Genomic DNA, 26,766 nt, shown 5'->3' on the forward strand with positions numbered 1-26,766 from the left:
GTAAAAAACAAAAGTCTGGTTACTCTACCTGCATCTTCTTTGTAAACATAAGACAATTTCAAAATTTTAAAAATATGGATGTTTATAAAAAGATAGGATCAAGCCAAGTATTTCCGTGGGTTTGTTTGATGCCCAGGCTCCTGGTTTTTAGCTCCTGGTGGAAGCAGCTGCTGCTGCTACTACTTCTATGAATTTGTCCCTTAGGACTGAACACAGAGATGTACCACTTATGTGTCTGCTATATACTTCATGTGAGACAGAGTTACAGGGAAAGTTTTATAAAATGATCTTTGGCTTTAACACAAGAGTAAAACCATCACCCACCAAGAGAGAATCTGGCTTCTTGCAGACCTGGTCCACAGCTGGCTCTGGCCCATAGGCTGTGTGCCCAGGGGACCCTATCTGGGCCGTTTCCCCAACTGCGCGAGGGCCTGGGACTGGCTCCCCTTACAGGCTGCTGGAGAATGCAAAGGAGTGGGACCGTGTCGGGAGAGGTGCCCTTGCTGAGCAAAGGCAGCCTGTTCCACCCACGAGGGATCTTTAGTCCATCTGGTCTGGTCTGATGGGCAAAGAGCCCTTCCGGGTCCAGAGACCAGATGGCGGACAGATGGATGTGGGATGTGGCCTGGCTTGGCTCAGCCAACACAGGGCCAGGCCTGGAGACTGCCTGCCTGCCTGTGGCACCATGCCTACCCATGTGTCCTGGGATGGCCCTGAGCTGACCTCTGCTACCTGGGCGCAGGTAGGGGAGGAGCCGGGTAGCTGCAGGAGCCTGCACTGTTTTCTGAAAATGGGAACATTTCTGCCTCTCCCTAGAGCTGGGGCTGGCAACTTCCCATGACATTGGGAGTGGATCCCAACGCCTTACAGCAGCCTGCAAGCCCCGGACAAAGACTGCCCCTGCCCTCCTGAGCTCCCACTCTCCTCTGGAAAATCTCTGGCCAAAGGATGGAGTGTCTTCTGTTGGAGCATGCCCATCTCACCCCCTAGATGTGTGCACCTACCCTTCCCCCACACCCCAGCCGGACTCTGGACTCTTCTCTCTCATCTCAGCACAACCAACTCCTCCTCCCTTGGTTTCTGCTCATCCCCCTCCTCTGGGAGGCCTTTCTGGAGCCTCCTGGAAAGCAGCGGTTCACAAACTTGCCTGTGCTTCACACTTAGAGAATGGGGGTAGGGTAACACATGGCCAGCCCTGCCCCCCAGCCTTCTGATCAGCAGGTAAAGGCAGGCTGGAGAATCTGTGTTTCTGCTGGTTCTAGGTGATTTCTATGCTTCCAGCTGGGCGCCCGGCCTGGAGATACCTGCTCTAAAGCAGTCCCTGCAGGGTCTCTTCAGGCTATCTTACGCCCTGATGCTCACCCCCACCTACTTATCCTCTTCCCGACCAACCCCGTTTTTGCCAGAGGTGTTTGCCTCTCCCTAGTCCCAGGGAAGAGATGTTAGTGATTCGTCTAGACCAGAGGTTCTCAGGCCAAGTGCTCTACCCTGGGGCATCTATGGCTGCTGCAGGGATGGGCAAAGAACATCCTGCTCCCACAGCTATGCACCCCCAGGAAAAGTCACTCCCTGCCAGTGAGAGCAGGCAGGCAGCCAGGGCTTCAGGGAAAGGTCCCCTGCAGGGCGAAGGGTACAGCTCGCACTCTCTGCCTCTCTGGGTGGGACTCGCGGCTGCCATCCTGGATAAGGAGCTATGGGGCAGAGGAGCAACGGGATGGAGCAGAGTCCCTGGATTGGCCAGCCAAGCCACCAACCCACACTTCCTGTTGGGCCACGTCCCGGGGTACACAGGGTGGCATATGGCATCCCAGGTGCCTCACCCAAGAACCTGTCTCGTTCTGCACGTCCCGTACTGACAGCAGTACTTGCACGTGCAAGTAGGCACTAAATCCATCAGGGAGGGCCGGGCCAACGTGCCAGAACCTCAGGTTCTGAGACCTGACCCAGCCTGACCCCTGCCTGCTGGCAGGAGGTGCATGTCCCTGAACCGGGCCTCAACTTTTCCATCTGTGAAATGGGTGTAACAACCTGGGATGGTCATGGAGGAGTCAAGGAGGTACTGGGCAGGAAGGTGTTGGTGACCACTACACAGGCATTTCTGGAGGCCCCTCCCACCCCACTCCAGAGTGCTGGTGGTCTGCGGTCAGGGCTGCAAGAGTCCTTCCAAACCCAGAGGCTGCCCACTCTCCACCCGCCTGGGCGCATCAGGGAGCCAAGTCTGAGCCATTACCAAGCAGGAAGAGGTCGTGTTTGTTTGAAATGCGTCACAAGACCACCACGGCCCCAGCTTGGGGACGCACCTGTGTGTGGCGAGGCTGCCTTCATCAAGGCAACCAGCAGGCCCACAGGGACCAGGAGAGGAAGCCCCAAGGGTGGGCGGAAGCACCAGGGGCGGCAGTGCGGTCCGGTGATGGGGAGGGGGTGCCCGTGGAACTCCTGGGCTGCCGTTTCCAGGGCCTGGAGAGCCGAGGGCCCCGAGGCCTGATGTAACACCCCCACCCCTGCCCACTCCTGTCAATCTCCGTGAGATATTAATCTTCTGTTAATTTCCGTGAGATGCCGTCACTCACAGGCTGAAAAGACAGCTCCGGCCCCCATCAGGGCCGTGGAGAAGTCTTCCCAGCTCACAGCCCATAGTCAAGGCCAGGCGGGCGCTACCCCCGCATCCACAGCCCGAGGAGCAGCGCCCTCTGCTGGTCTCTGCCAGAGCTAGGGAGGCTGCAGCCGGTGACCTCGGCCCGGGAATAGGGGGCGCCCGTCCCCACCCGCGAGGCGGGGTCCGCTCTGCTGCCACACTTGCCTAGGGTGCTGGAGGGGCGGGCACCAGTCCTTGCACTTCGTAGCTCCGGGCCCTGGCCAGAAGGCCAGCACCGAATGTCACAGCGTCAGGGCCTTTGCCGATGTCCACAGGAAGCTTAGCAGCACGGCCAGCAGTGGGCCCACGGCCCGCGGGGCAGGGGCGGCGAGGGAGGTGCAGGAGCAGACTTCGTAGGCGTCCTCCGAGCGACTATGGTCGCGCTGTCCTGGCCGCGCGTGGGCCCCGGCCTCTCCATCCATGCCCTCGGGGTCGGCGGGTAGGTCTCTGCAGACCAGCCAGTCCCGGGCGGTGGACTGCGGGTACCCGGGCGCCACCTCCAGCTCGCCGTCCAGCACCTTCCAGTACTCCTTGCCGCGGAAGAAGTAGGCGGCACCTAGGGGAGAAGAGAGCGGGCACCTGAGCTCCAGCTGCTGCAGCACGCGGGATTCAGGCTAGACAGCCGGAGGACCGGGAGCGGAGAGCTGTGCGGCCAGTAGAGAAGATGCAAAATGTCTTAGGTGAGAGTCAAGAGTCTTTCTCTCAGCTAGCTCATCGGTGGGCATTCAGAACCTTAAGGGGTCTGGGAAAGCTCACGGAGCCGCCTGGAGGCAGGGGCATGAATGAAGTACCCCCCCCCCCCCTTTTTTTTTTCCTTCTTCCCCTACTGGATATTTACTGAGAGCCTAGTAGTATGTGCCAGACTCTTCTAGATGCTGGGGACATTGCTTTGAAAATAGAACACAAGCTGCCCGTGTAGGACTTATGCTGAAGCTGAAACTCCAATACTTTGGCCACCTGATGTGAAGATCTAATTCATTAGAAAAGACCCTGATTCTGGGAAAAGATTGAAGGCAGGAAGGAAAAGGGTACGACAGAGGATGATATGGTTGGATGGCATCACCGGCTCAATGGACATGAGTCTGAGTAAACTCTGGGAGTTGGCGATGGGCAGGGAGGTCTGGCGTGCTGCAGTCCATGGGGTTGCAGAGTCGGACACGACTAAGCGACTGAACTAACTGCCCTTGTAGGAAGGTGGTGTACTTCCTGGTGGTGCAGGCAGGGGGCGCTGCAAGGACGTTTGCGAGAAGGACTGAGGTGGGTGGGGGAGGAGCCGCGTGGGTATGAGGGGAAAAAGTGTTCCAGGAGGAAGCACCGCAGGTGCAAAGGCCTTGGGGTGTGTGCCTGCGTGCTTCCGTGCGCGCGTGTCTGTGTGGCAGCAAGAGGTGAGGATGCTACGGCTGGAAGAGTGACGGGGGCAAGGAAGGGATGAGGGGAGAGGTGAAAAGCGCCAGAGGAGTAGGCCAGGGGGGTCCTGGGGAGGTCTGTGGCCAAGGAGGCGGGGCAGGCGCACCCCTGCATCCCCACTCCCCAAGTGGGGAGGCTGAGGCTGCCAGGGATTCGCCCTTGCCCGGCTCACCGTCGGACCAGCGCATGGCGTCGTCGAGCGTGCTGGGGACGCCCCTCCACGGGGGGCTCTGGGCCGGGTGGCCGGGGTCCATGCGGCGTGTGTGCTCATCGTAGCGCCAGTACAGCTGGTCCTTAAAGAAATAAGTCTTGTCATTGTGGGCCCAGGAGAAGGCGGCATCGACGCCGCCCGACGGGAGGCCGAAGTCCGAGACAGGCCGCGGGTATCCTTCCTCTACGTTATTGTCCTTAAACACCCAGTATCTGTCTCCTGAGGGGTGAGAGAAAGAGCCGTGGGCCGGGGCTCGCCCAGCCCTCTAGGCGGGGGCCCCAGCCCTTGCTCCTCCCGCGGGCGGACACCCCAATGTGCGCGCGCCCCTGAGATTCACCGAGCACCTGCTGTGAGCCGGGCTGGGGTCCCACACCTGCAGCAGCCAGAGGATGTGGGGTCTGATAAGGCAGCCACATCACAGATGGGGGTCCCCACCCCCACCCGGAGAAGCCATTTTGGTCTGCGGGGTCTCCTTCAGTTCTGCGGTGAGGTGGGTGAGTATGTTCATGGGCAGGAAGGGCACTGGGTCAAGGCCCAACTGGACCTGGTTGGGTGCAGCCTTGTCTGACTACACAGAAGCAGAGAAATCACCAAGAACTTCAAATCTGTTTGTACAACTTTCCAAAAATGGTGTGATTAAGATGCTTGTTGGGTATATCCTGGGCTTTGAGCTCTAGAAACATCCTTAGCTATTCTGCCACAGAAGGGTGGAAATGTGAGAAATACGTTTGAGTAGGTGTTGTCATGTCCCCCTACTCCCACTCAGGTTTAGCAAAAATTAGCCCAGTTATTTAGAAAACAGTTGGAAAAAAAAAAAAAAGCAAAACATAAAAACATCCTTGGCCAGATAAAGGCCTGGAATAAACAGTTCTCTAAAGAAGATAATCAGATGGTCAGTAAGCAGCACAGGAGAAAATGTGCCTCTGACATCACTAATCACCAGGGACATGCACGTCAAAACGTGAGATACCGCCTCATACTCACTAGCGCGGCCATTATCAACCTCCCCCCTCCACACCTAGAAAATAACAAGAGTAGCTGAGGATGTGGGGAAACTGGGCACTGCTGGTGGGAATGTAAAATGGTGCAGCTGCTGTGGGAAAGCCTGGCAGTTCCTCAAAGAATTAAACATGGAATTAGTACCGGATCCAGTAACCCCACCCCTGGAAAGACACACAAAGGAGCTGAAACCAGGTTCTCCAAGAGCTGTCTGTACACTCATGGTTGTTCACAATAGCTAAGAGGTGAGAACAACCCAAGTGTCCATCAACAGGTGATAAACAAGACGTGGTCCATCCATACAACGGAACATTCACTGTGTCGTGTACACGCTCGGTCCTGTCCGACTCTGTGACCCCATGGACTGGAGCCCACCAGGTTCCTCTGTCCATGGGATTTCCCAGGCAAGAATACTGGAGTGGGTTGCCATTTCCTCCTTCAGGACAATGTAATTTTACTCAGCCTTAAAAAAAAAGAAGGGCGTTTCTGACACATGCTACAACATGGATGAACCTTGGAGAAATCACCAAGAACTTCAAATCTGTTTGTACAACTTTCCAAAAATGGTGTGATTTTTGGAAACCTTGGAGGACCTTATGCTCAGTGAAATGAGCCGATCACAGAAGGGCAAATCCCGTATGGTTCCACTGTGTGAGGTCCCTAGAGTGATCAAATCCATGGAGACAGAAAGTCAGGTGGTGGGTGCCAGGGGCTGGGAGAGGGAGATGGGGAGATAGTGTTTACAGGGGACAGAGTTTCAGCTAGCTTTGCAAGATGAAGAAGCTGTAGAGATGGATGGTGGTGACAGTTGGACATAGGGTGAATGTATTTAATGCTCCTGAACTGTACATTTAAAAGTGGTTAAGATAGTAAATTTTACATTATGTGTTTTTTTTTAACCACAATTAAAAATAATTTCTAAAAAATCCTCTGTCAGAGACTGAAAACCACTGAAGGAAAGGATGGCCCAGCTGCAGAAAGGGCCCCATACAAACAATGAAAAGGGCTGTGAGTTTTTCCTCCAAGTGGGCGCCTGGCGTGGGTGACCTGGACCGGGCAGCCTGACCTGCTGCAGCTGACTCTGCCAGGCAAATGCACAGGCCCCAAGCGCCCACACTGTCTTACGTTTCAGGACAGAGCTATGGTTTCTCATGGGGACCTCCTGAGTTTTAAATGCTGAGAAATAATCCAAATTATTTAGAAGATGCCAGGCAGGTCCCACCACCATGACTGTAGCTTGCCTTAGGCATCCAGGTTGGGAGACAGTGATTCCACTGTTGGGGGTGGTGGTGGCGCCAGGGTGGGTGTGAAGCAGGTGAACTCGGGCCCCATTCAAGGGAGGCCAGGCTGAAGAGGCTTGATCAGGGCAGCAGGATGCCTTCACTCTGGGGAGCTACAGATCCCCAAAACACACCTGTATGTCCGCACAGCCATGCATATGAGATGGAGGAAGGCTCAGAGCCCTGAAGTGCCCACAGAATTGGCAGGGTTTGGTCTCCTGCTGCAGGCAGGCACCCTGCCTTTGCCCCTCAAAGACAGCATGCTCCCCAGGAACAGAAACTGTGCCTCCCCAGCCCAGCCCAGGAGAGGGGGTGTTAGAGGGTGAAGTGATGCCCCTCCTCCAGTGGACCTGTCACCCTAAACTGAGACTAGGGAGCTGGGCCTGGGCCAGGGAGGTCCTCAGTTTACTCTCTGCACTTAGAATAAATCCAGCCTGACACCCACGGCTCCTCGGGTGTCACCCTGACCTGCATCGCCTCCCCTGAATCTTCATCCTTCACTCTGCTCCAGCCTCACCACTCTCTTCTAAGGTCTTTGAATCAGCAAGACTGTTTCTGCCTCAGGGCTTTTGCACTGGCAGTTCCCTCTGCCTGGAATGCTGTTCCCTCAGGTCTTCTGAAATTAACTTCCTTATTGCTTGTGGGCACTTACTGTGTCCCCCCACTCCCCAGAATGAGGGCAGGGATATATCTGTGTTTCGCTCACTGCATGCCTGCAGTGCCTACCTCAGTGCAGGGCACACAGCAGGTGCTCAATAAATACAAATTGGCTGAGTGCACAAAATAATGAGCTGCTCTCTGCCCTGAGCTCTAGATCCACAGGACCAGTGCTCCTGGGCAGATGCAAGCTTGGGGGTCCTAGAGAGTGAGGGCTGCGGTCCCCCGGTCAGCGATGCCTGGCAGGCACCCGGGTAGGGGCCCGCCCACCTTTGAAGAAGACGATCTTGTGGTCACTGGTGCGCTCGTACACGGCGTCCACGCTGTCCAGGTGCAGCGGCAGGCCCCGCCAGAAACGGTGCACCTGTGCCGGCTGCAGCGACACCAGGTGGCGGTCCCGGGTCAGCCGCCAGAAGTACTTGCCTGGGGGACACAGGGGGTGGGGCTGCAGGTGGCCGGTCTGGGGCCCAGGGTGGACCCGGTCTTCCGTCCACTGGCCGCTGGACCCCACGAGGGTTACCTTTGAAGAAGAAGGCCTCGCCGCGGATCTGGGCCACCGCGTCAAAGTGGGCGCTGCATCTGTGGGGCATGTCCTTCCTGGGCCTGGGGGCAGAGAGAGAGGGCAGGGCAGGGCAGGGAGGCAGCCCCACTCTGAGCTGAGCCGCCCTGGGGAGCTAGGCTGCACAAGGCCACCAGGATGAGCCTCTTCCAAGGACCCCCTCATCCCGCATCACCGCCTGCAGGCTCACCGACTGCAGTAGTTTAGTCAAGAGAGAAAAGTGGGTGTAAACAAGTCTTATTCTGGCCCTTCAGGTGGCGAAGATGGATCATTGGGTGAGCGAGCGTCAGGGAGCACAGCAGGCACCTTCAGTGCTGCCAGAGAAGCATCGGGAAGCAGCCGGGTGCTTTCTATGGAAACGCTGAGCATACTTGCTGGGTCCTCCAATTCTGAGTCTGCAGCTCAGCCCACTGACAGCACTCACAGCAACATCATTTGTGAGGATAAAAGATCAGGAACTTAAAAAACAGGGCAGGGCAGGGGACTTCTCTGGCAGTCCAGTGGTCAGGAATCCGTGCTTCCTAACTGCAAGGGCTCCGGGTTCAATCTGTGGCTGGGGAACTAAGATCCCACACGCCGTGCAGTGTGGCCAAGAAAATAAAAAAATAAAAAATAAAACAGGCACATGCACACCATCATGCGGCTCAAGCTCAGAGAATCAGGTGTCTTCACAGACACAGAGCCCTCCACGGGCCCTGGGGCAAGAGGCGTAGTGCAGACCAGCACTCGAGCGTCCCACTGGGTTCACATGTGTATGTCTACATGCTTAACTTTCTTAGACGCGTGTAGAATCTCTCTGGAAGGACACGCACATCCACAATTACGTGTCCTGGGGAGAGGGCTTGTCCATCAGCGGTGAGGACTAACTTTTCACCGCGGGTACTTTTTGTGCCTCTGGAGCCGTGTACACTGACAAGTGCTACTTATTCAATAAGTAAGTGCAATGAAGAACAATAACAACACAAGATAAAGCAACAGCTGTTGATCTCAGTGGAAATTCACCACGGACAGCTGAGTGAGAAAAGCGTAAAAACATTCCACTCTTAGAAAACCAAAACGAACCACGGAAGCCTAAATACATATTCTGTTTGTGTGTTTCGTGTGAGCGTGAAGTGGGCAGAGAGGCTGTGAGGGTGGAGGTGGGGGGTGGATGAGGATGGCCCCTGCAGATTCGGTGGCATTTGTTCCATCGGGGTGGGGTTGGGGTGGGGGTGAGCGTAGGTGGGCTCTGGCTGCTGCTTTTACTACTGAGCGAGACGAATCCGAGGCTGGGCCTTAAAAGACAGGCAGCTGTCGCCTGGCCTCTGGCACTGCCAGCCCTCCAGATGCTCCCTTGGGACACCCACTGTAGGAGTCCAGCCTCCAGCACAGGCCACAGAGGAGTGCCCAGCTGAGTCAGCCCAGCCCAGGCACCAGACCACAGTCAAGATGCCCCCAGAGGATTCTAGTCGCCAGTAGATGCTCCCAACACTGTGGAGCTAACCAGCACCCTGTGCCCTGTCCAAATTCCTGACCCACAGAATCCATGAGCCTACCGACATGGTGGTGGTTTGATGCCACAAGGCAGGGCTGTTTGTTACACAGCCATAGATGACTGTGACAAAGGGGGAGAGGGAATCGTGGGTTTGAAAGTAATGCCTCTGCACAGTTCTGGGCTGGGCGGCTAGTTGTCCCTTCTGTGAGGGGAGGCACACTGACTGAAACTGCCCACCCGGGCCAGGCACCACAGTAACCATGTGTGTGAGTTAGTTTATGATAGGAGGTCCCGGTAAGGAACACGGAACTAATGAGCCACCACCAACTGGAAGAGTTTGGAAAAGGTCAGAAGGTGACACCACGTGTCCTACCACCTCCCAAGACCCTTCTCACTGGCATCCATTATGGCTGAGCAATGCACGCGCCACCAGCAAGGCCTCTGAGTCAGAATGATTGCCCAAAGACAACCTGGAAACTAACCCCGTGACCATAAAACCCGAGACTGGGAGCCACACGGCAGAGGAATTCTCCTGGGTTCCCTGGCCCTTCTGTTCTCTGCCCAGGCTCCCCTTCCCAATAAAGTCTCTTGCTTTGCCAGCATGTGTGTCTCCTCAGACAGTTCATTTCCAGGTGTTAGATACGAGCCCACTTTTGGGCTCTGGAAGGGGTCCCCCTTCCTGTAACACTTCCAGTTCTGTCCATAAGAAAAGAAACCATTTCTCAGAGTTCAGCAGGCCCAGATGACCCTGGAGCTCAGGACTCTAAGCCACTGCTGGGAGTGGTGCTGGCTGCAGAGTGCAGACAGGGGCCCATGGCTTACGGGGTGCTGGATCGATTGTCAGGGGGCTCTGGCAGGAGGGGTGGCTCCTCAGACTCTGGGGTGTCCGGCTGAGCCGTGGGGGACACTGACTCCCGCACGCCTGTGGAGACAAGGAGGTTGCATTGAACCTGGCATGCCTGCCTCCCTGTAGACCCCACCACCCTTTCTGGAGCTGCCAGGATGGAATCGAGGCCACTGGGTGGGCAGGCACTGCGCCTGCACTGAGTCAGGAACTGGAGTGTGGTGGTGAGCAGGACAGGGGAGATGCCCACCCCCCCACCCAAGCCTGAGCATCGAGATGCCTGAGCAGAAGGCATGGGTGCCTTGATGACTTAAAACAAGTGTTTCAGAAAACAACTATTTAAACAAAATGCACATGAATGTGCATAGCAACATTATTCATCATGGCCAAAAGGTGGAAACAACCCCAATGTCCATCAGCGGAAGAATGGATAAATAAAATTATTCAGCCGTAAAAAGGAGGGAATTACTGATGCATGCTATGACGGGGATGACCCTTGAAAACACATGCTGAGTGAAAGCAGCCAGACACAAAAGGCCACTCATTGCAGGATTCCATTTATGTGAACTGTCCAGAGAGGCAAATCCATGGAGACAGAAAGGAGCTGAGTATTTGCCAGGGGCTGGGCAGAGACTGCTAATGGGGGAGGCGGGGGCAGGAGGGGGGTGGGAGGATGAAAAAGTTCTAGAGGTGGATAGAAATGATGCTTGAACAACACTGTTAATGTGCCAAATGTCACTGAATAGTTTGCTCTAGAGTGGTAAAAATGGTAAATTTTACTACAGTTAGGGAGGGAGGTTCAAGAGGGAGGGGACAGAGGTGCACCTATGGCTAATTCATGTTGACGTATGGCAGAAATGAAACCAGTATCGCAAAGCAATTATCCTGCAATTAAAAAATAAATAAATTCAAGGAAAAAAGTCCACAGACGTCAAAGGCAGCAGTGAAGCAGGGCAGGGGCCTGGGTGGAGGGGAGGGGCTGCAACGGGGCATAAAGCGAGGCTGACCACCCCCACCCAGGTGAGAGGCTCCGCCCCAGGCTTTAAGGGAACTGCTCTGGCCGCTGTGGTGGGGTGAGGGGCCCAGTGTGAAGACGGGGAGGTGGGGGAGGGCCCATCACTGCCCCACCCAGGCTCCTGTCAGCTCCCAGGACGGGCTTCCTTCTGCCACATTTCCTGAGGTGACCCCTGGCTCTGGGCCAGTCCTGGCTCAGCTCTCCCATCTCTAAGTAGGGGTGCAGTATGGACTCCACAGCTTGTAAAGACTGGATGACTTAGTACATGTAAGTGCTTTGCGGGGGCCCTGGGTCACCGTCAATGTCAGCTGTCACAACCTGAAACCCCCTGGGGGTTGAACGTGGGATCTTGCCCAGGGGGGGTCTGAGACAAGCTCTGTGAAAAGCCCCTGGTGACAGAATCACCTGTTTATTCATTCCACACATACTGAGGGGCAGCCAGTATGTGCAGGTCCTGGATGCTGGGCACATAGCGAAGATAGAACCAGCCCTCCTCCGTGGGGTTCCGGGCTCTGGGGGTCCCCAGCATTGCTGTCCCCATCCCCCGGTGACCCATGCTGGCTCTCGAGGGGAGGGCTCACCGTACAGCTGCCAGACGCGCACCCTGTCCTCATAGGGGAGCCCGTAGCGCAGTGGGTCACCCACTGGGCCCTGGTAGTACGGCTGCATGATGGAGCGCGTGGCTGCCACGTGGCTCAGCCCGATGGCGTGGCCAAACTCGTGGACAGCCACCGCAAACAGGTCCATGCCGTGGGCATCTGGGGACACAGGAGCCAGTGAGTCAGGGGAGGGGCTTCCAGCTCCTGCTGGGCCACCAGGACGGGACTTGTGGGGTGGGATGTGATGGGCCCGCCAGGATGGTTGTGGAGAAGGCCCCAGTCCTGGACAGAGGGGTTCTGTGGAGTCACTCAGGTTCTTAGGAGGCTCGATGGGATCTTCAGGGGCGTCTCAGGCCCTGACGTCTCTTGGTCTCTCCACCCCACGTGTGCCACTCATAGCTTCCATAGGATCCCTGCTGGTTCCTCCAGCTGGTATGGGCTCCTCAGCCTGACATAGAGACCACCCTCTCAAGGGTCCCTACCTCCCCTGTCTGTAGTCATGCCCTGTGCCACTTGGCTCTGATCCTCCTCCCACCTTGAACCTGGGGGCCTGCAACTTCTTTGGCCAGTGGGACTTAGCAGAAGTGGTGATGTGCCCAGGCCTGCCAAGGCCTTGCAAGTTCCCACTCCATCTTGGAAGTGGAGACCAGGATGAGGACAAGCTGGGCTCACAGAGTCACATCCCAGCCAGGGTTGGCCAGGCAGGCTGCCCGTGCCAGAGACGGCTGGTGAGATCAGCCTGGACGAGGACCACAGCACTATCCTCCTGAGTTGGACAGGTGCCCACGGCTTTAGGCTGGGGGCGGGGCCTGGCTCGGGGGAGGCCATGTGGTTTCCAGTGCTGGGGCACTGGTGTGACTCCCTACACCATCATGGGTCAATTGGGGGTCGGGGGGTGATGCAGGGTCTCTGGGTCTGCCCTGGACACACCTGAGGAGCGGAATGTCCAAGCCTCATCGTCATCGAAGTGGGTGTCCCCTGCGGTGTGGTGGTCGCCCGGGAAGAAGGCGTGGGCCACCGTGCCGCCGGGGCCGTCGAAGGGGTAGCGGTCGTTGTGGTCGGCCGTGGAGAAGTCGATCTGGATGTCAGCGGCGCTGCCGGCCACCTCGTGGAAGTTCAGCGGCGTGATGTCGCTCCAGACTTTGAGTGCGTAGTGCATGAGCGCCCGCACTGTGTCGCGGCCCAGGGGCGAATCCCGCGGGAACGTTCGGACCCTGGGGTGGGCGGGGTCAGAGCCCGGGGTCAGGCTGCAGGGACAGGCCCAGCGCCCCCGCCCAGGCTGCAGTGCACTCCTGGGAACATTCTGCCTCGAGTGGGGCACCGGGGACCTGATTTGGAAATGGGATTTGCAGATGTCATCGGGGCAAGGATGGAGATGAGGTCATCCAGGATTAGGGCGGCCCGGTGGCTCAGACGGTAAAGAATCTGCCTGCAATACGGGAGACCTGGGTTCAATCCCTGGATTAGGAAGAACTCCTGGAGAAGGGCATGGCAACCCACTCCAGTATTCTTGCCTGGAGAATCCCATGGACAGAGGAGCCTGGTGAGCTACAGTCCGTGGGGTTGCAAAGAGTCGGACACGACTGAGTGATTAACACCTTCACTTTCTGTATCCAGTGAGTGTCCTTATAAGGGACAAAAGGGGACACAGACATCAAAGGAGGCCGTGTGGAGACAGAAGCAGGGATTGGAGCCATGGACCCAGAGCTGCCTGCAGCATCTGGATAGAGGCCAGGCCGGACTCTCCCTCATAGCCCCTCTAAGGGACCACCCTGCCACCCCTGGATCTCGGGCTTCTGATCTCCAGAAGCAAGAGGACAAAATCCTGTCTCTTCAGCCTTGGTTTGCAAGTGTTCATTTTGGCTGCCCTCATGACACCCAGACCCCAGGAAAGCCCTGCCCACCTCCATGACAGGTTCCTCTTGTTCCACTTGGTCAGGGCTGGAGCCTGGCGTCTCCTTCGAGCCAGGGCCACGGCCGGGAGGTCAGGGAGGGAACATCGAGGGGTTTTCATCAGCGCCAGGGTGGCCTCATCTGCGGGGTGGGCGGGCAGGCAGAGGTCAGGAGTCTGGCCCCATACACACTCACCCCCAACCGGGCATTCCCAGCAGCTCCCTGAGAATGGGCTCCAAGCCCCAGTCTGGTCCCCTTAGCTCCCTGCCCAAGGTCTGGGGGACGAGGCCTAGGTCTCCAGCTGCATCAGGCCCCACTGCCAGGAGTGTGTCCACAGACAGGGTGGGGGCTGCCCAAGCATTTACTAATGTATGGCAGGGGCCCCAAGCAATCAGAGGGGGCACAACCCCAACTGGGACCATTGCCAACGCTTCCTGCCTCTCACAGGACACACAGCCCAATGGCTCTGTGTGTGACACATGTGCCTGGGGATAGACATGTTTCGATCAGCCAGCCCTACTGAGAGTCTTTACAAAATTGGAATTTGTTGTCAAAATGTAAAAAGTGGAGCATTGCATACACATCCCAGATTTATGGTTTCCCTTGGAAAGTGGGGAGTTTTGACAGCACAGGGCTGCCCCCCATCCCTGATGGGGCAAGGCTTAATTGGGCCTGGGTGGCCAGAACTGACTCCCACACCTGGTCTGCCTGGCCCATGGCATGGAGTTTGAGATCCGCTGTAAGTGTGGAAATGGGGTCTGAGCGCAGCTGGCACACTCACCCACTGCCATGCACACACTGGGGATGATGATAGGGAGGGGAGGGGGATGATGGAGGACCCCCAGGCAGCAAGAATCCTCCCCCCTGTCCCAGGACAGCAAGGTAGGCTGCAGGGGTACTTGGGAGAAGCCAGGTTGGCACCCATCTCCCACTGAATCCCGAGGACTGACCTAGGACGCCAGTAGCCTCCAGGCCTCCAAACTGCTGCATGGCCACGATGGCCTTGGACAGCTCCTCTGGTGTCTGCAGCTGTCCCGTTTCGGGGTCTGCTGGGGGCAGGTAGCCAAACCTGCTCAGCCACTCCTGCGGGCAGAGAGCAGAGTGAGGGGTGGGAGATGGGTATTCAGCCACCTGAAGAGCCATGGCCCGGGGCCCCATTGCTGTAAGGGGCAGGCCTTTCCCAGCTCAGCTCAACACTCTAGCCCCTGCCCACTAGCCCACAGGGTGTCTCTTGCTCTTTCCTTAAATTTCTTTACAGAAGGCTGCAGAAGTGTCTTGATAAACTTGATGCCCCTTAGATGGGATGGGCTTCAGCAGTGCCCAACCTATACAACTGTTCATGGCAGCCTGCCCCACCTCCCTCCTCCTGAGACAGCAAAATGCCCAAGGGACACTTACAAAATTGAAATTTTTAAAAGGTTATTTAACATCATGAGTGCCAAATTCAGGCCTTGAGCTGGCAGTGAGGCAGCAGTTCAGGACCTAAGCTCTGAAACCCACACTGAGAAGGGCAATGGGCTCAGAAACCGGTTTTAAGAATCTGGTCATGTGCTGTGGATGCACAGAAGTTAAGGGCCAGGCTGCCTGGGTTCAAATCCTACCTAGCCCCCTCCTCACTGTGCAACTGAGGCAAGTCAGTGCTCTCTCTAGGCCGTTTCCTCACCTGTGGAAGTGAGGATGAGTTAGAACGTGGAAACCCTTAGGTCAGCACCTGACACAGGCACCCTCCACGTAAAGGACGTGTGGTGCTGGTTGTCAGGGGACACTCTGCAAAGTGCCCCGGGGGGAACCCCTGAGCCAAGCAGGAAGCAGGAACAGGGGCAACCCTTTATGCCACGGACACACATAGAACCCCCTTCCCTGGCCCAGTCACCTTTACCATCTGGGGGGACAGGGAGGCACTGATGCCATCCATGGGGACCCCCTGGGGGGCTGCTGTTTCTTCAAAGGCAAATGGTGCAGGCGCCCACTTCCTAAGCTGGGTGACAACCCCTTGAAAAGCACTCAGCCACGTGGACACAGTGCCAGGGGGCAGGCTCACCAGCCAGTCTGGGGAAGACCCATGTGTGGCTGGAAGGCAGGGTTCTGGCGATTCTCTGAGCTCCACTCCCTTCCAGACCAGGCTTCAAGAGAGGTACTGACTCTCAGGTCTCCTTTTTCTTTTTCTGCTCTATTCATTTACACCACCTACAGGGCCTCCAGGAAGCTGGTGAGTATATAGCTCCTGCCTATCGACTCCTTGCCTCGGGGATTTATGCCCCCCCCACCTCCAGGGGCCTGGCAGGTGCTTAGTGGGAGGGGGTCCATACTCTGGGAATGCCTAGGAGCCTCAACTGACCAGGAGTGTCCTCAATTATTTGCATATAATTTGCATACACCTGCAGAGAACCAGCCGGATTCCCCCCTCACTCCCCACCCCTGCTTTCTAGGAAACACTGAGTCCTTGCTGGGGTTCTCTCTGTTCCTTGACTTCCTCCCTAACTTCTGGGGGCCTCCAAGAATGTGCCCAACTGGGGGACACAGGAGGCCCCTCTCAGGTCTGGGAGCCCCTATTAGGTTGTCGAGCAGGACAGTGAACAGCAACCACAGGCTGCTCCCAGTGGACACACCTGAGTGACATCCCGTGCTCAGACGAGTAGGCGGAAAGGCTCAATCTCCACTCTGGGCTCTGCCCTCTGTGGTGCTGGTGCCTCCACATCCCCGAGGACCCATCTTTTGGGAGGACCTCCCTTCACATCACTTCAAACACATTAAAATGCAACCCAGGGGCTTTCCTGCCAACGCAGCAGACTCGGGTTTTATCCCTGATCTGGGAGGATCCCACATGCTGTGGAGCAATGAAGCCTGTGTGCCACAACTACTGAGCCCACATGGCACAAGCACCGAGGCCCATGCACCCCAGAGCCCCAGCTCTGCAGCAAGAGATGGCACCGTGATGAGAAGCCCATGCACAGCAACTAGAGAGAAGCCCCTGCTCAACGCTCCTAGAGGAAAGCTCGCACAGCAACGAAGACCCAGCACAGCCAAAAATAAATAAATAAATAATAAAATTATTTAAAAAATGTATACCATCATTTATCAACAAGATTTACTAAGCAAGTCTCATGGCTAATCACTGGGCCCTGGAAATGCCCAAGAGAGTATTTCATGTTTCAGATGTGTATTTTTATTCACATACCTATACAACAGAAAATAACACAACACTGTAAATCAACTATGGGCATGTGTGCATGCTAAGTTGCTTCAGTTGTGTCCAACTCTGTGCGACCCTATGGACTGTAGCCTCGCCAGGCTCCTCCATCTATGGGATTCTCTAGGCAAGAATACTGGAATGGGTTGCCATGCCCTCCTTGAGAAGATCTTCCCAACCCAGGGATCGAACCTGCCTCTCTTACATCTCCTGTATTGGCAGCCAGGTTCTTTACCACTAGTACCATCTGGGAAGCCCAAATCAACTCTACTCCAATAAAAATAACAAAAAAAGACCGATGTGTATTTGTGGCTACACATTTTTGGGGACAATTTTTTTAAAGATATTTAAAAATCTTGATTCTGCCATTTTCCTTCTCAAAGTCAGAAAACACACACACATTTTGCAGCTCTTTGTTAACACTGCAGGCCTGAGCTAAAGAGCTGGGGGCCGTTCAGCACTGCGAGGCTGCCTCCTCCAGGAAGTCCTCCAGAGTTCCCTTAGATAGTACATGATGCTAGGTGAGGATGCTGGCCCCATTTCCCCTACCAGGTAATGATTTATTCAGGTGGGAGCCTTTCCCCACCCAGGCCAGTTGCTTTGGGCAGGCTGGGGCTGAGACACCCTGGGAGGACCACCCACCTCCCAACTGTTACACTATAGGTTGGGATAACAGCTGGGTGTCTGACCCAAGCAGGCCCCTGCTCCCAGCCCTCCCAGGGCTCCATGAGGGTTACAAAGGAGTGGCTTCCTCTGGTCTTGCGAGCCTTGCTGGGAGGCCATGCACATTTTTGGACTTTAGGCCTCAAGAGTACTTCAGGTGGTTTGGAAATATTTGAGAACGTTGCAAAGCAGGAGGTTTTAGCTGGGGGTCTGAGTGCTGGGCTCTGTGCCCACTTGCAGACCAAGGGCAGGACTGGGGCACGTGCTGCCCTTGGACAGGCACTGCTCTGGCCATGATCAGCAGCTGCTGGTACCTGCCCAGACTCCGGAGCACTGCCATTTGTGGCCCCTGCTGGCTGCAAGAGCATGAGAGCATGCTGATGGGATCTGGGGGGCTGGTGGGAGGGAGCGGTCCCCACCCTTCCCCTCCCCCTGCCCACAGGTTTGGGCTCAGCTGGCCCACCTGCCCCCAGTGCGGCCACTCCCCCATCACAAAGGCTGTCCCCTCTCTTCACACCCTCACCTCACCTCACCTCACCTCACCTCACCTCCTCCCCTTGGCCCGCACAGAGCTGGTGGGCTTCTGCATTAATTCCTGGACTAGCTGGAATAGGCGGAGAAGGCAATGGCACCCCACTCCAGTACTCTTGCCTGGAAAATCCCATGGGCAGAGGAGCCTGTAGGCTGCAGTCCATGGGGTCTCGAAGAGTCAGACACGACTGAGCGACTTCACTTTCACTTTTCACTTTCATGCATTGGAGAAGGAAATGGCAACCCACTCCAGTGTTCTTGCCTGGAGAATCCCCCCCCCCACCAGGGACGGGGGAGCCTGGTGGGCTGCCATCTATGGGGTCGCACAGAGTCGGACATGACTGAAGTGACTTAGCAGCAGCAGCAGCTGGAATGGGGGCTGGGAACAACTCTCAGCTCAAGGGGGTTGGCGGGTGGTGGGGGCCATTGGAGGGGGTGGGGGGCATTGGGGGTGAAATCCTCAGGAGATGTGTGACAACAAGGCAAACCTCTGGTGGGTTTAGGGGGAGGCTGCTGGTCCTGAAGAGCCCATGGGGACCCCACCTCAGCCCTGAGCCATCCTGTTCTCCCCTGTTCAGTGGAGACACGTGTCCACACAAGAAGCCCCCATCGCTGCTGGAAAGGAACAGCTCTGGAGCCCAGGGAGGGAGGGGATGTCTAAAAACTCCTTTCTCTGTCTCTCCTCCTCTCAACTTGCCAGCTCATCCCAATCTTCAGGGGAGACAAAAATTCCCGAATGGCTGGGGTTTAATTTTTTTTTTCCTGGTAGTTAGTACAGGCTGGAACATCAGAGGGGAAACAGGCTGAGAACTTAACCTCAGAGCTGAGGTCCCTGCACAGGGCAAAGGCTGCCAAACGCCCTGCCTAGGCCTCCCCTGGAGCCACTGCAGCCCCTCTTCCTGCCCCTTCCACGGTAGTGCCCGTGGAACATCAGCCCCTGGGGTGGGGGCCCAGACCTCCTGTCCACCCAGCTGTCTCCAGTCCCGCCCCTTGCCCCCTAATACCTACAGAGCCTGTGGGTCGCCTGGGCCAGCCCCTTCCTGTGCTCACCCACTGGTCCTCCCTCTGTCACCATGGCGACCGTGTCTCCAGGGCAACCAGGCTATGTGGGCAGAGGGTGAACTTTCCAGAAGGCCAAGAGGAGGGGGGAGGGGTGGGAGGGGGATCCCCAAACTTGCAGGGGCCGCTTCATCGTGGGTAATCCCTAACAGCCAGCTCTCTTCCTCCTCCCTGCCAGGGCCCCTGTGAGCTGAGCCATTACTGCAGATGGGGAAACTGAGGCCCAGAGATGCCAGTGCTCTACTCAAGGCACTGGCAGGGGGTGGGGTGTTGGCCCCTCCTACAAACCAGACGAAGTCACCTACCATGCTTCCCATGGCTTTCCCAACCCCCTAGCCCCTGCCTGCTTGGTTTTATTTTTCTCTGTATTGTTTATCACTAACGATGTTTTAACACACACACCACAAAACTCCCTCCTGACCTCATCAGAGTCACAGGCAAGTGGGCCATCGCCCCCACAAAGAGGCCTCGTGTTTATGTCCTGACAGTCCCTCCGCCCAGTGGGTCAGCCTTCAACCCATGGCCCTAGCGCCAGCTCCCAGGGAACTCAGTAAACCAACCTGCCATGGATGGCTGGAATGGAGGGTGAGGGAAGGCCTTGCTGTAATGTGTGTGGACGGTGCCAGTAAACAAGAGGCGCTTACTGTGTGCAGTGCCTCCTTAGGTCCTCCCCCAGCCCTGGCCTGGCCACTGTTGCCCCATTTTCAGGTGGGGAAATGGAGGTGCAGAAGGGTTTGCCCTGTGTGACGGCAGTGGGACCAGGATGGGAGTGAAGCGAGCTGACCCCAGGACACCCGTCCATGGGCTGTGAGGGGCCTGGGGCCAGTGGGGACCGTGGGGCCAGACGGCTGAACTGTCCGGCACCCACTTCATGCTCTGTCACTGACTGGAGTCCGCCAGCCTCATGGGGGTATGCAGAGTGGGTGTCATTGGTCTCAGGGCACCGACGAGGAAACGGAGGCCAGGGCAGTGCAGACACCGCCACAGCATCAGGGACAATGGAGGTGGGCGGGCAGAGGCTTTAGAGCACCCACCCCCAGACCCAAATAATAACAGACCCTCAGCACCCACTGAGTGCTGCCACCTCTGACCTTCACCCACTCATCTGCCACCCACACACCACCCACCTAGGTGCAGCTGCAGAAATGGCCCTCGGTCACATGGTGTGGCTCTGGCTTGAGTCTGTGTGTGACCCCCTTGGATGTCCAGCCGATAAAGACCCAGAGAGAAAGGACCTGGGGCCCCCACAGCAGGGTGGGAATTTCTCCGGGGGCTGCTTATGGTTGGGATGATCCCTTATCCCAGCATCTTCCCCATGGGGATGCTCCCAGGCCCCCGTCGGACAGTCCATCCATCCATTGGACACCCTCATTGAGGGCTCCCTGTGCCAGATGTTGGGGGGATGGTGAAGACCTGGGGAGATCCCACCCTGCCGTCCACCCAGGAGGGACAGTCTTGTAGGAAAGACCAACACTAAATATGTGAAAAATAGGTGTCACGGTGATAACTATGATAAGTGATCCTAATGAGCAATGATTATTGAGTTACGTTCACAGCAGCTGTAGGGGGAAACTGTGAGGACATGGGTGTGCGGTCCGTGGGGGTCAATTCACATTTGGCACACAGCAGGTGCTCAATAAATAAAGAAGTGCTGCAATGATCTTATCAGATCAGATCAGTCTCTCAGTTGTGTCCAACTCTTTGCGACCCCATGAATCGCAGCACGCCAGGCCTCCCTGTCCATCACCAACTCCTGGAGTTCACTGAGACTCACGTCCATTGAGTCAGTGATGCCATCCAGCCATCTCATCCTCTGTCGTCCCCTGCTCCTCCCGCCCCCAATCCCTCCCAGCATCAGAGTCTTTTCCAATGAGTCAACTCTTCGTATGAGGTGGCCAAAGTACTGAAGTTTCAGCTTCAGCATCATTCTTTCCAAAGAAATCCCAGGGCTGATCTCCTTCAGAATGGACTGGTTGGATCTCCTTGCAGTCCAAGGGACTCTCAAGAGTTTTCTCCAACACCACAGTTCAAAGGCATCAATTCTTCGGCGCTCAGCCTTCTTCACAGTCCAACTCACACATCCATACATGACCACAGGAAAAACCATAGCCTTGACTAGGCGAACCTTTGTTGGCAAAGTAATGTCTCTGCTTTTGAATATGCTATCTAGGTTGGTCATAACTTTCCTTCCAAGGAGGAAGCGTCTTTTAATTTCATGGCTGCAGTCACCATCTGTAGTGATTTTGGAGCCCAGAAAAATAAAGTCTGACACTGTTTCCCCTGTTTCCCCATCTATTTCCCATGAAGTGGTGGGACCGGATGCCATGATCTTCGTTTTCTGAAAGTTGAGCTTTAAGCCAACTTTTTCACTCTCCACTTTCACTTTCATCAAGAGGCTTTTGAGTTCCTCTTCACTTTCTGCCATAAGGGTGGTGTCATCTGCATATCTGAGGTTATTGATATTTCTCCCGGCAATCTTGATTCCAGCTTGTGCTTCTTCCAGCCCAGCGTTTCTCATGATGTACTCTGCATATAAGTTAAATAAACAGGGTGACAATATACAGCCTTGACGAACAAACTCCTTTTCCTATTTGGAACCAGTCTGTTGTTCCATGTCCAGTTCTAACTGTTGCTTCCTGACCTGCATACAAATTTCTCAAGAGGCAGATCAGGTGGTCTGGTATTCCCATCTCTTTCAGAATTTTCCACAGTTTCTTGTGATCCACACAGTCAAAGGCTTTGGTATAGTCAATAAAGCAGAAATAGATGTTTTTCTGGAACTCTCTTGCTTTTTCTATGATCCAGCGGATGTTGGCAATTTGATCTCTGGTTCCTCTGCCTTTTCTAAAACCAGCTTGAACATCAGGAAGTTCACGGTTCACATATTGCTGAAGCCTGGCTTGGAGAATTTTGAGCATTACTTTACTAGCGTGTGAGATGAGTGCAATTGTGTGGTAGTTTGAGCATTCTTTGGCATTGCCTTTCTTTGGGATTGGAATAGGGGCTATTATTATGCCCATTTTACAGATGAGGAAACTGAGGGGCAGAGAGGTCAGGACACTTGCTCACAGTCACACAGCACAGGACAGAGCTGGGAAGGGAACCCAGGCTCCTGGGCTTCAGGGCCTATTTCCACGCACCCTGTGCTAATAGAAGTAAGACAGCGTGGAGGGGCTCCTTAAACGGGTGATTGGTGGGGTGGCGTTGGGCAGAGCCCTGAAAGGTGAGGAGCTGGCTAGGTGATGAGCCGAGATAAAAATTTACGGCAGTGGGAACAGCCAGTGCAAAGGCCCCGTGGTTGGAACCAGTGTGGGAAGTTCAGGAAACAGAAAGGAGCTGGTGGGACTGGGGTACAGAGAGAAGAGAGGGTGGAGAAGTGGACGAGTAGGCCAGGTAAGGAGGGGAAGTGGGGTTGGCATCCTGCCCAGACCACAGTCCTTCCCTCATGAAAGCAGTATGGTGTCTGGAAGGGACCCAGAGGGCTGTGAGCTAGTGTGTGACAGATGTGTCTGTCACCCTTCACGTGCACAGCACAGACTCTGCACCCGGAGTGTCTCACTGGAAGCTCTGAGCCACCGTTAACCAAGAGGCAAAAACCACGTGGTGCACTCAGAGCACCCTCGGAAACCCTCAGGAAGGCACTGCGTTGGCGAGCACCCCGGTGAGCCCCTAACTGCTCCCCAGCCTTCCCCCCATTTCCACACTCCCCTTCAGTGTGTGAAGGCAGTTTACTTCCCACAAGATGCTGTTGTGAGTGATTCAGGGGCATCAGTCAGGTAATATCCCAACTGTTCTGTTCTCATGGCCCCATTTTACAGATAAGGAGACTGAGGCCCAGCACAGATTTCCCCCCAGACTGGTAGGCAGCAGCCTGGGACCCTCGCCCAGAGGCTAGTTCCAGAGCTCTTGAAAGAGCAATGACACTTCCTCAGTGGCCAGGCTGGTCACCGGCCTGTTTAGTCAGAGTCCACACTCCCAGGGCTCAGACCACAGGCGTCCAGCGTGGTTGTGCCCACACCACATGGGCCCCTATGAAAGTGCCACAAAGACTTCTCAGTCATTCAGATGCCCAGGGCAATGAGTGTCCGGGAAATGAACTCACTTGTTGACAACATGCCTGCAGGGTGGGAATGGTGAGGGGGGGTCGGGGAGGGGACCAGCTGGGTCCTAAGACCTTCACATTTAAATTCAAGCTCTGGAGGGGTGGGCGGGAGACCTGGGAGCTGAGGCTCTCTCCCTGCAGCTCAGGGAGACTGCCCTTGTCCCCTTGGGTTGGGTTCCCTGACTGCACCGAGAGAAATATTCCTGGCTCCAAACCAGGTCTGAGGCAGATTCTGAGCAAGTGCCCACAGGCTTGCCTGGGTGCTGGTACTGAGAAGCAGGGACCCAGAGGCCACTGGCTGAGGCCAGGGTGATGGCGTCACCCCCTCCGCACCCCTGCAGGGGGACAGGTGCTCACAGGTGTTCCAGCCCCTGCCCAGCCCCTGGGCCACTGGGGGAGGGCCCTGCTGATTCTTGGCCACCCTTACATGTTCTCAGACACAAACCATAGTCAGAACCAAAAGAACTGCTGACACGTGTGGTGTGAGGCACGAGAGCTCATAGACTTTGTTGCTGAGATAGAAACCCGAGAACAAACTTTAGAGGTGTGTGCTCAGTTGCTAAGTCATGTCTCACTCTGCAACCCCATGGACTGTAGCCTGCCAGGCTCCTCCTCTGTCCATGAGATTTTCCACGCAAGGATACTGGAGTGGGTTGTCATTTCCTTCTTCAGGGGATCTTCCCAACCCAGGAATCAAAACCGCGTCTCCTGCATTGGCAGTCAGATTCTTTACCACTGAGCAACCAGGTAAGCCCAAACTTTAGAGGACTGGTCGGCAAATCTGTCAACTCGTGACATGTTCCGTGCATGCCTGTCATCAGGCTCCCGCAGGGCTGAGCCCCTCACATACTCACGCTGCAGTAACTGAGCGTTCTGGCCGCTCCTGACTATGGTGAAATATTAGGAACAGCCGGCACGTCTGGGCCGGGGTCTGGCTAACAGATGTCAGTCACATCCATGTAGTGAAATGTGATGGGTGGACAGAAAGAACCAGGCAGATAAATGTGTTCCAATACCGACCGTTACCCAAGACAGACTGGGAAGTGAAAACAGCAGGGCACACAGCAGTGGACAGCAGGTTGTCATCCATAGAAATAAGGGGCTGAGGCCCCATGCCCTTCTATGCACCCAGACAACCTCTGGAAGAATGCTTAGGAAATGAGGGAGACGATCGCCCCTGTGGACCCTTCTATATGGCCTGAATATTTTGCCGTGGATATTACTTACTCAGAAATAAAATAATGAAAACGGGCCCAGAAGGACTTGCGGCTCAGCCGACAACCCCAGGAGGGCATGGGGCTCTTTTGTCCCGCTCCACCGTGGCCTGAAAGCCTGCTGTTGGGCCCGCACAGCGGGCCTCAATCCGGTGCTTTGTTTTCCTCTGATGCTCCGGCAGCGGCTGGGCCAGGGAGCCCCTCCCGGGGGCAGCCAGCGCTTGAGAGACCCGCTGGGCACGGCTCTGTCTGGCAGAAGCTGGGTCACACTTACAAAGGGGCCCTTCTCCTCACTGGCAGCCCTAGACCTGAATATCCAGAGTCAGTGGGCCCCCGGGGGCGGTCTGTAGAGGGTGGGTAGAAAGGAGTTCCCCCCTCCTCCTTGCAAATCCCTGCTGGTCTTCCTGCACCTCTGGTTCTGATGCACTGAGGTGTCATTCCCCAGAAGACCACCAGAGACCGCCCTCTGCTCGCAAATTGGGGGCAGGATGCAGGAAGGTTTCTCCCACACCAGCCTGGAAGAGACCTGGCCTTCCCCTGGTGGGGGTCTCTCCCGGTAGGGGCAGCAACCTCTGCTCTTTATCAGATGGGTCGGATGCCAAGGCCCTGCAGTCTCTGGGGCTCCAGACTGAGGGGCCACATCCCCTGCCTAGTGCCTCCCACAGGGTGTGGGGCTGGGGGACCCCCTGGTGCCGGGGAAGCCAGAGGAGCAGACAGAGGAGGAGGCATGGAGGTGCAAACTGGGAGGAATGTACCTGACCCGCTCCCTCTGGGTGGGCATCGAGAAACTTCACAACAGCACTGGGTCTGATAAATGAACTCGACTGGGCCAGGAGCTCCATGTCCTGATAGTGGGGGCCTGATCCCCAGTAACCCTCAAAGCTGGAAGGTGAGAGCCTGGTTCTACTGCCACCCAGCCCAGACCTAGAGGTTTGATGCCCTCAGAGCCTGCACCCCAAGAGGGGATTCAGGACACCCCAAGCCCCAGAGCAAAGGGGTAAAGGCACCTGAATTTCAGAGCAGTTTGGCTGGGAGTAAGAGGCTCTGGGGGTCCCTCGAGTGCAGACAGCACGGACTGTGGCTGTGCCCTCCCAGATGGCTGCAGGGGGGCTGGGGCAGCTGGGTGGGGGTGGCCAGAGACTGTTCCTCACCCAGAACCTGTGGCCAAGTCCTGCCAACCAGGGCTGTGGATGCCCCCCAAATGCTTGCACTGGCCTGAAATCCACCTAGAGCTCGAGAATGCTAATAGCCTGGGAGAGGAGCCCTGCCAGCACCCTTCTAAGAGACTGCCGAGGGCCAGGTGCGGAGGCAGGGAGCCCAAGTGAGGGCAACTGCAGGGCGGAAGCCTCAGAAGGAATCTGCTTAATCCATCGGCCCCCACGTGCCCACGCCCGGCCTCCCCGGGCTTGGGGGTGGAGACCCATAAAGTGTGATCTAAATCTTCCAAGTCCCAAGGAGGAGGCTCCAAGCCTGGCGGACTGAACGGGGGAGGGAATGTGGGAAGAGGCCACTGCGCAGCCCCTCGGTATGGTTTCCAAGCCAGTGGGACACAGCTGATACTGGGTGGGGGGAAGCGCAGAATAAGGTGGTGGGGCTACATCCGAGCCTGCGAATTGGAGGGGGGCACCTCATCAGGTCCAGGACGGTGACAAGGGTGGCAAGGCAAGGCTGGCCGTCCTGGGGGTAGAAGGGAACAGGAAATAGGGCTAAGATCCATGCCTAGTGGAGGGTTGGGGGGTCGGTTCCCTTGTTCCTCAACATCCTCAACGGAGCAAACTCGAAACCACCAGCTTTGCGGGGCGCCCACACTCCGCAGCTCCGTCCTTTTCTCCGTTGTGGGTGCGCACCTCCCACCCCCGCCACTCCCACTGGGAACGCACGCGGGACGCCCAGCTCTGGGCGGCTGCGACTGCTGTCCCATCCGCCTCAGGGGCCTCTTTGGGGCTGCACGTAGTCGGGAACAGGGCTCCGGCCAGGTAAGCCGCCAACCTCCGCGGGTTCCTGCGACTGCGGCGGGCTCCCAGCGCACGCAGCCTAGGAGGGATCCAGCGCGCCTCTCCCAGATCCGCGTTAGACACTCAGCCTACGACCCAGCCTCAGCTTTCCCGCCCAGGAAATGGGTCCAGGGCGTCCGGGTTCCCGTAGGCGCCAAGGCGCCCTGATGGGGTCTCCCCGGGCCGCGGGAGCCCGCCTCCCGGCCGCACACTCACCACTCCTAGGCTGAGGTCCTCCGTGTGGGGCGCGGGCGCGGCGCAGCCCCCACAGGCGGCCAGCGCGAGCAGCAGCAGCGGCAGCGGCGGGACCCCGGCCCGGGGAAACGGCGGGCCGGGTCCCCGGGCGGCGCGGCGCCGCATCGCGCTCAAAGGGCGGGCGGCGCAGCGGTGGCAGTCCCCCCGCGCCCGTGCGCCCAGCGCCCGCGCCCGCGCCCGGCTCC

At 56.7% G+C, this 26,766-nt stretch overlaps 1 protein-coding gene across 2 annotated transcripts; it reads right to left on the reverse strand.

Annotated features, from left to right (window-relative positions):
• Nucleotides 1-262: 262 nt before the first annotated feature.
• Nucleotides 263-26,766, reverse strand: MMP17 (matrix metallopeptidase 17). Of its 2 annotated transcripts, XM_061384487.1 has the most exons (10): nt 26,543-26,764; nt 14,524-14,656; nt 13,585-13,714; nt 12,611-12,894; nt 11,663-11,839; nt 10,045-10,144; nt 7,710-7,792; nt 7,460-7,612; nt 4,215-4,472; nt 263-3,191 (listed from the first exon to the last, which is right to left on the reverse strand). In XM_061384487.1, exons 1-10 carry the CDS (start codon nt 26,684-26,686, stop codon nt 2,878-2,880), a joined length of 1,776 nt encoding a protein of 591 aa, XP_061240471.1. In that variant the 5' UTR covers nt 26,687-26,764; the 3' UTR covers nt 263-2,877. The 2 variants fall into 2 exon arrangements, with proteins under 2 accessions (XP_061240471.1, XP_061240472.1); XM_061384488.1 differs by lacking the exon at nt 11,663-11,839 and having other exon boundaries at nt 26,543-26,766.

This window comes from Bos javanicus, chromosome 17 (genome assembly GCF_032452875.1).
Source record: "Bos javanicus breed banteng chromosome 17, ARS-OSU_banteng_1.0, whole genome shotgun sequence".
Lineage (NCBI taxonomy): Eukaryota > Metazoa > Chordata > Mammalia > Artiodactyla > Bovidae > Bos > Bos javanicus.

Excerpts from the sequence above, each read along its gene's own strand:
- MMP17 (XM_061384487.1), bottom strand. The coding sequence starts at position 26,686 with ATGCGGCGCCGCGCCGCCCGGGGACCCGGCCCGCCGTTTCCCCGGGCC. Across the intron at positions 11,840-12,610 it reads TTGGACATTCCGCTCCTCAG|ATGCCCACGGCATGGACCTG; the intron begins GTGTGTCCAGGG and ends CTGTGTCCCCAG. Across the intron at positions 4,473-7,459 it reads CAAGATCGTCTTCTTCAAAG|GAGACAGATACTGGGTGTTT; the intron begins GTGGGCGGGCCC and ends CTCACCCCTCAG.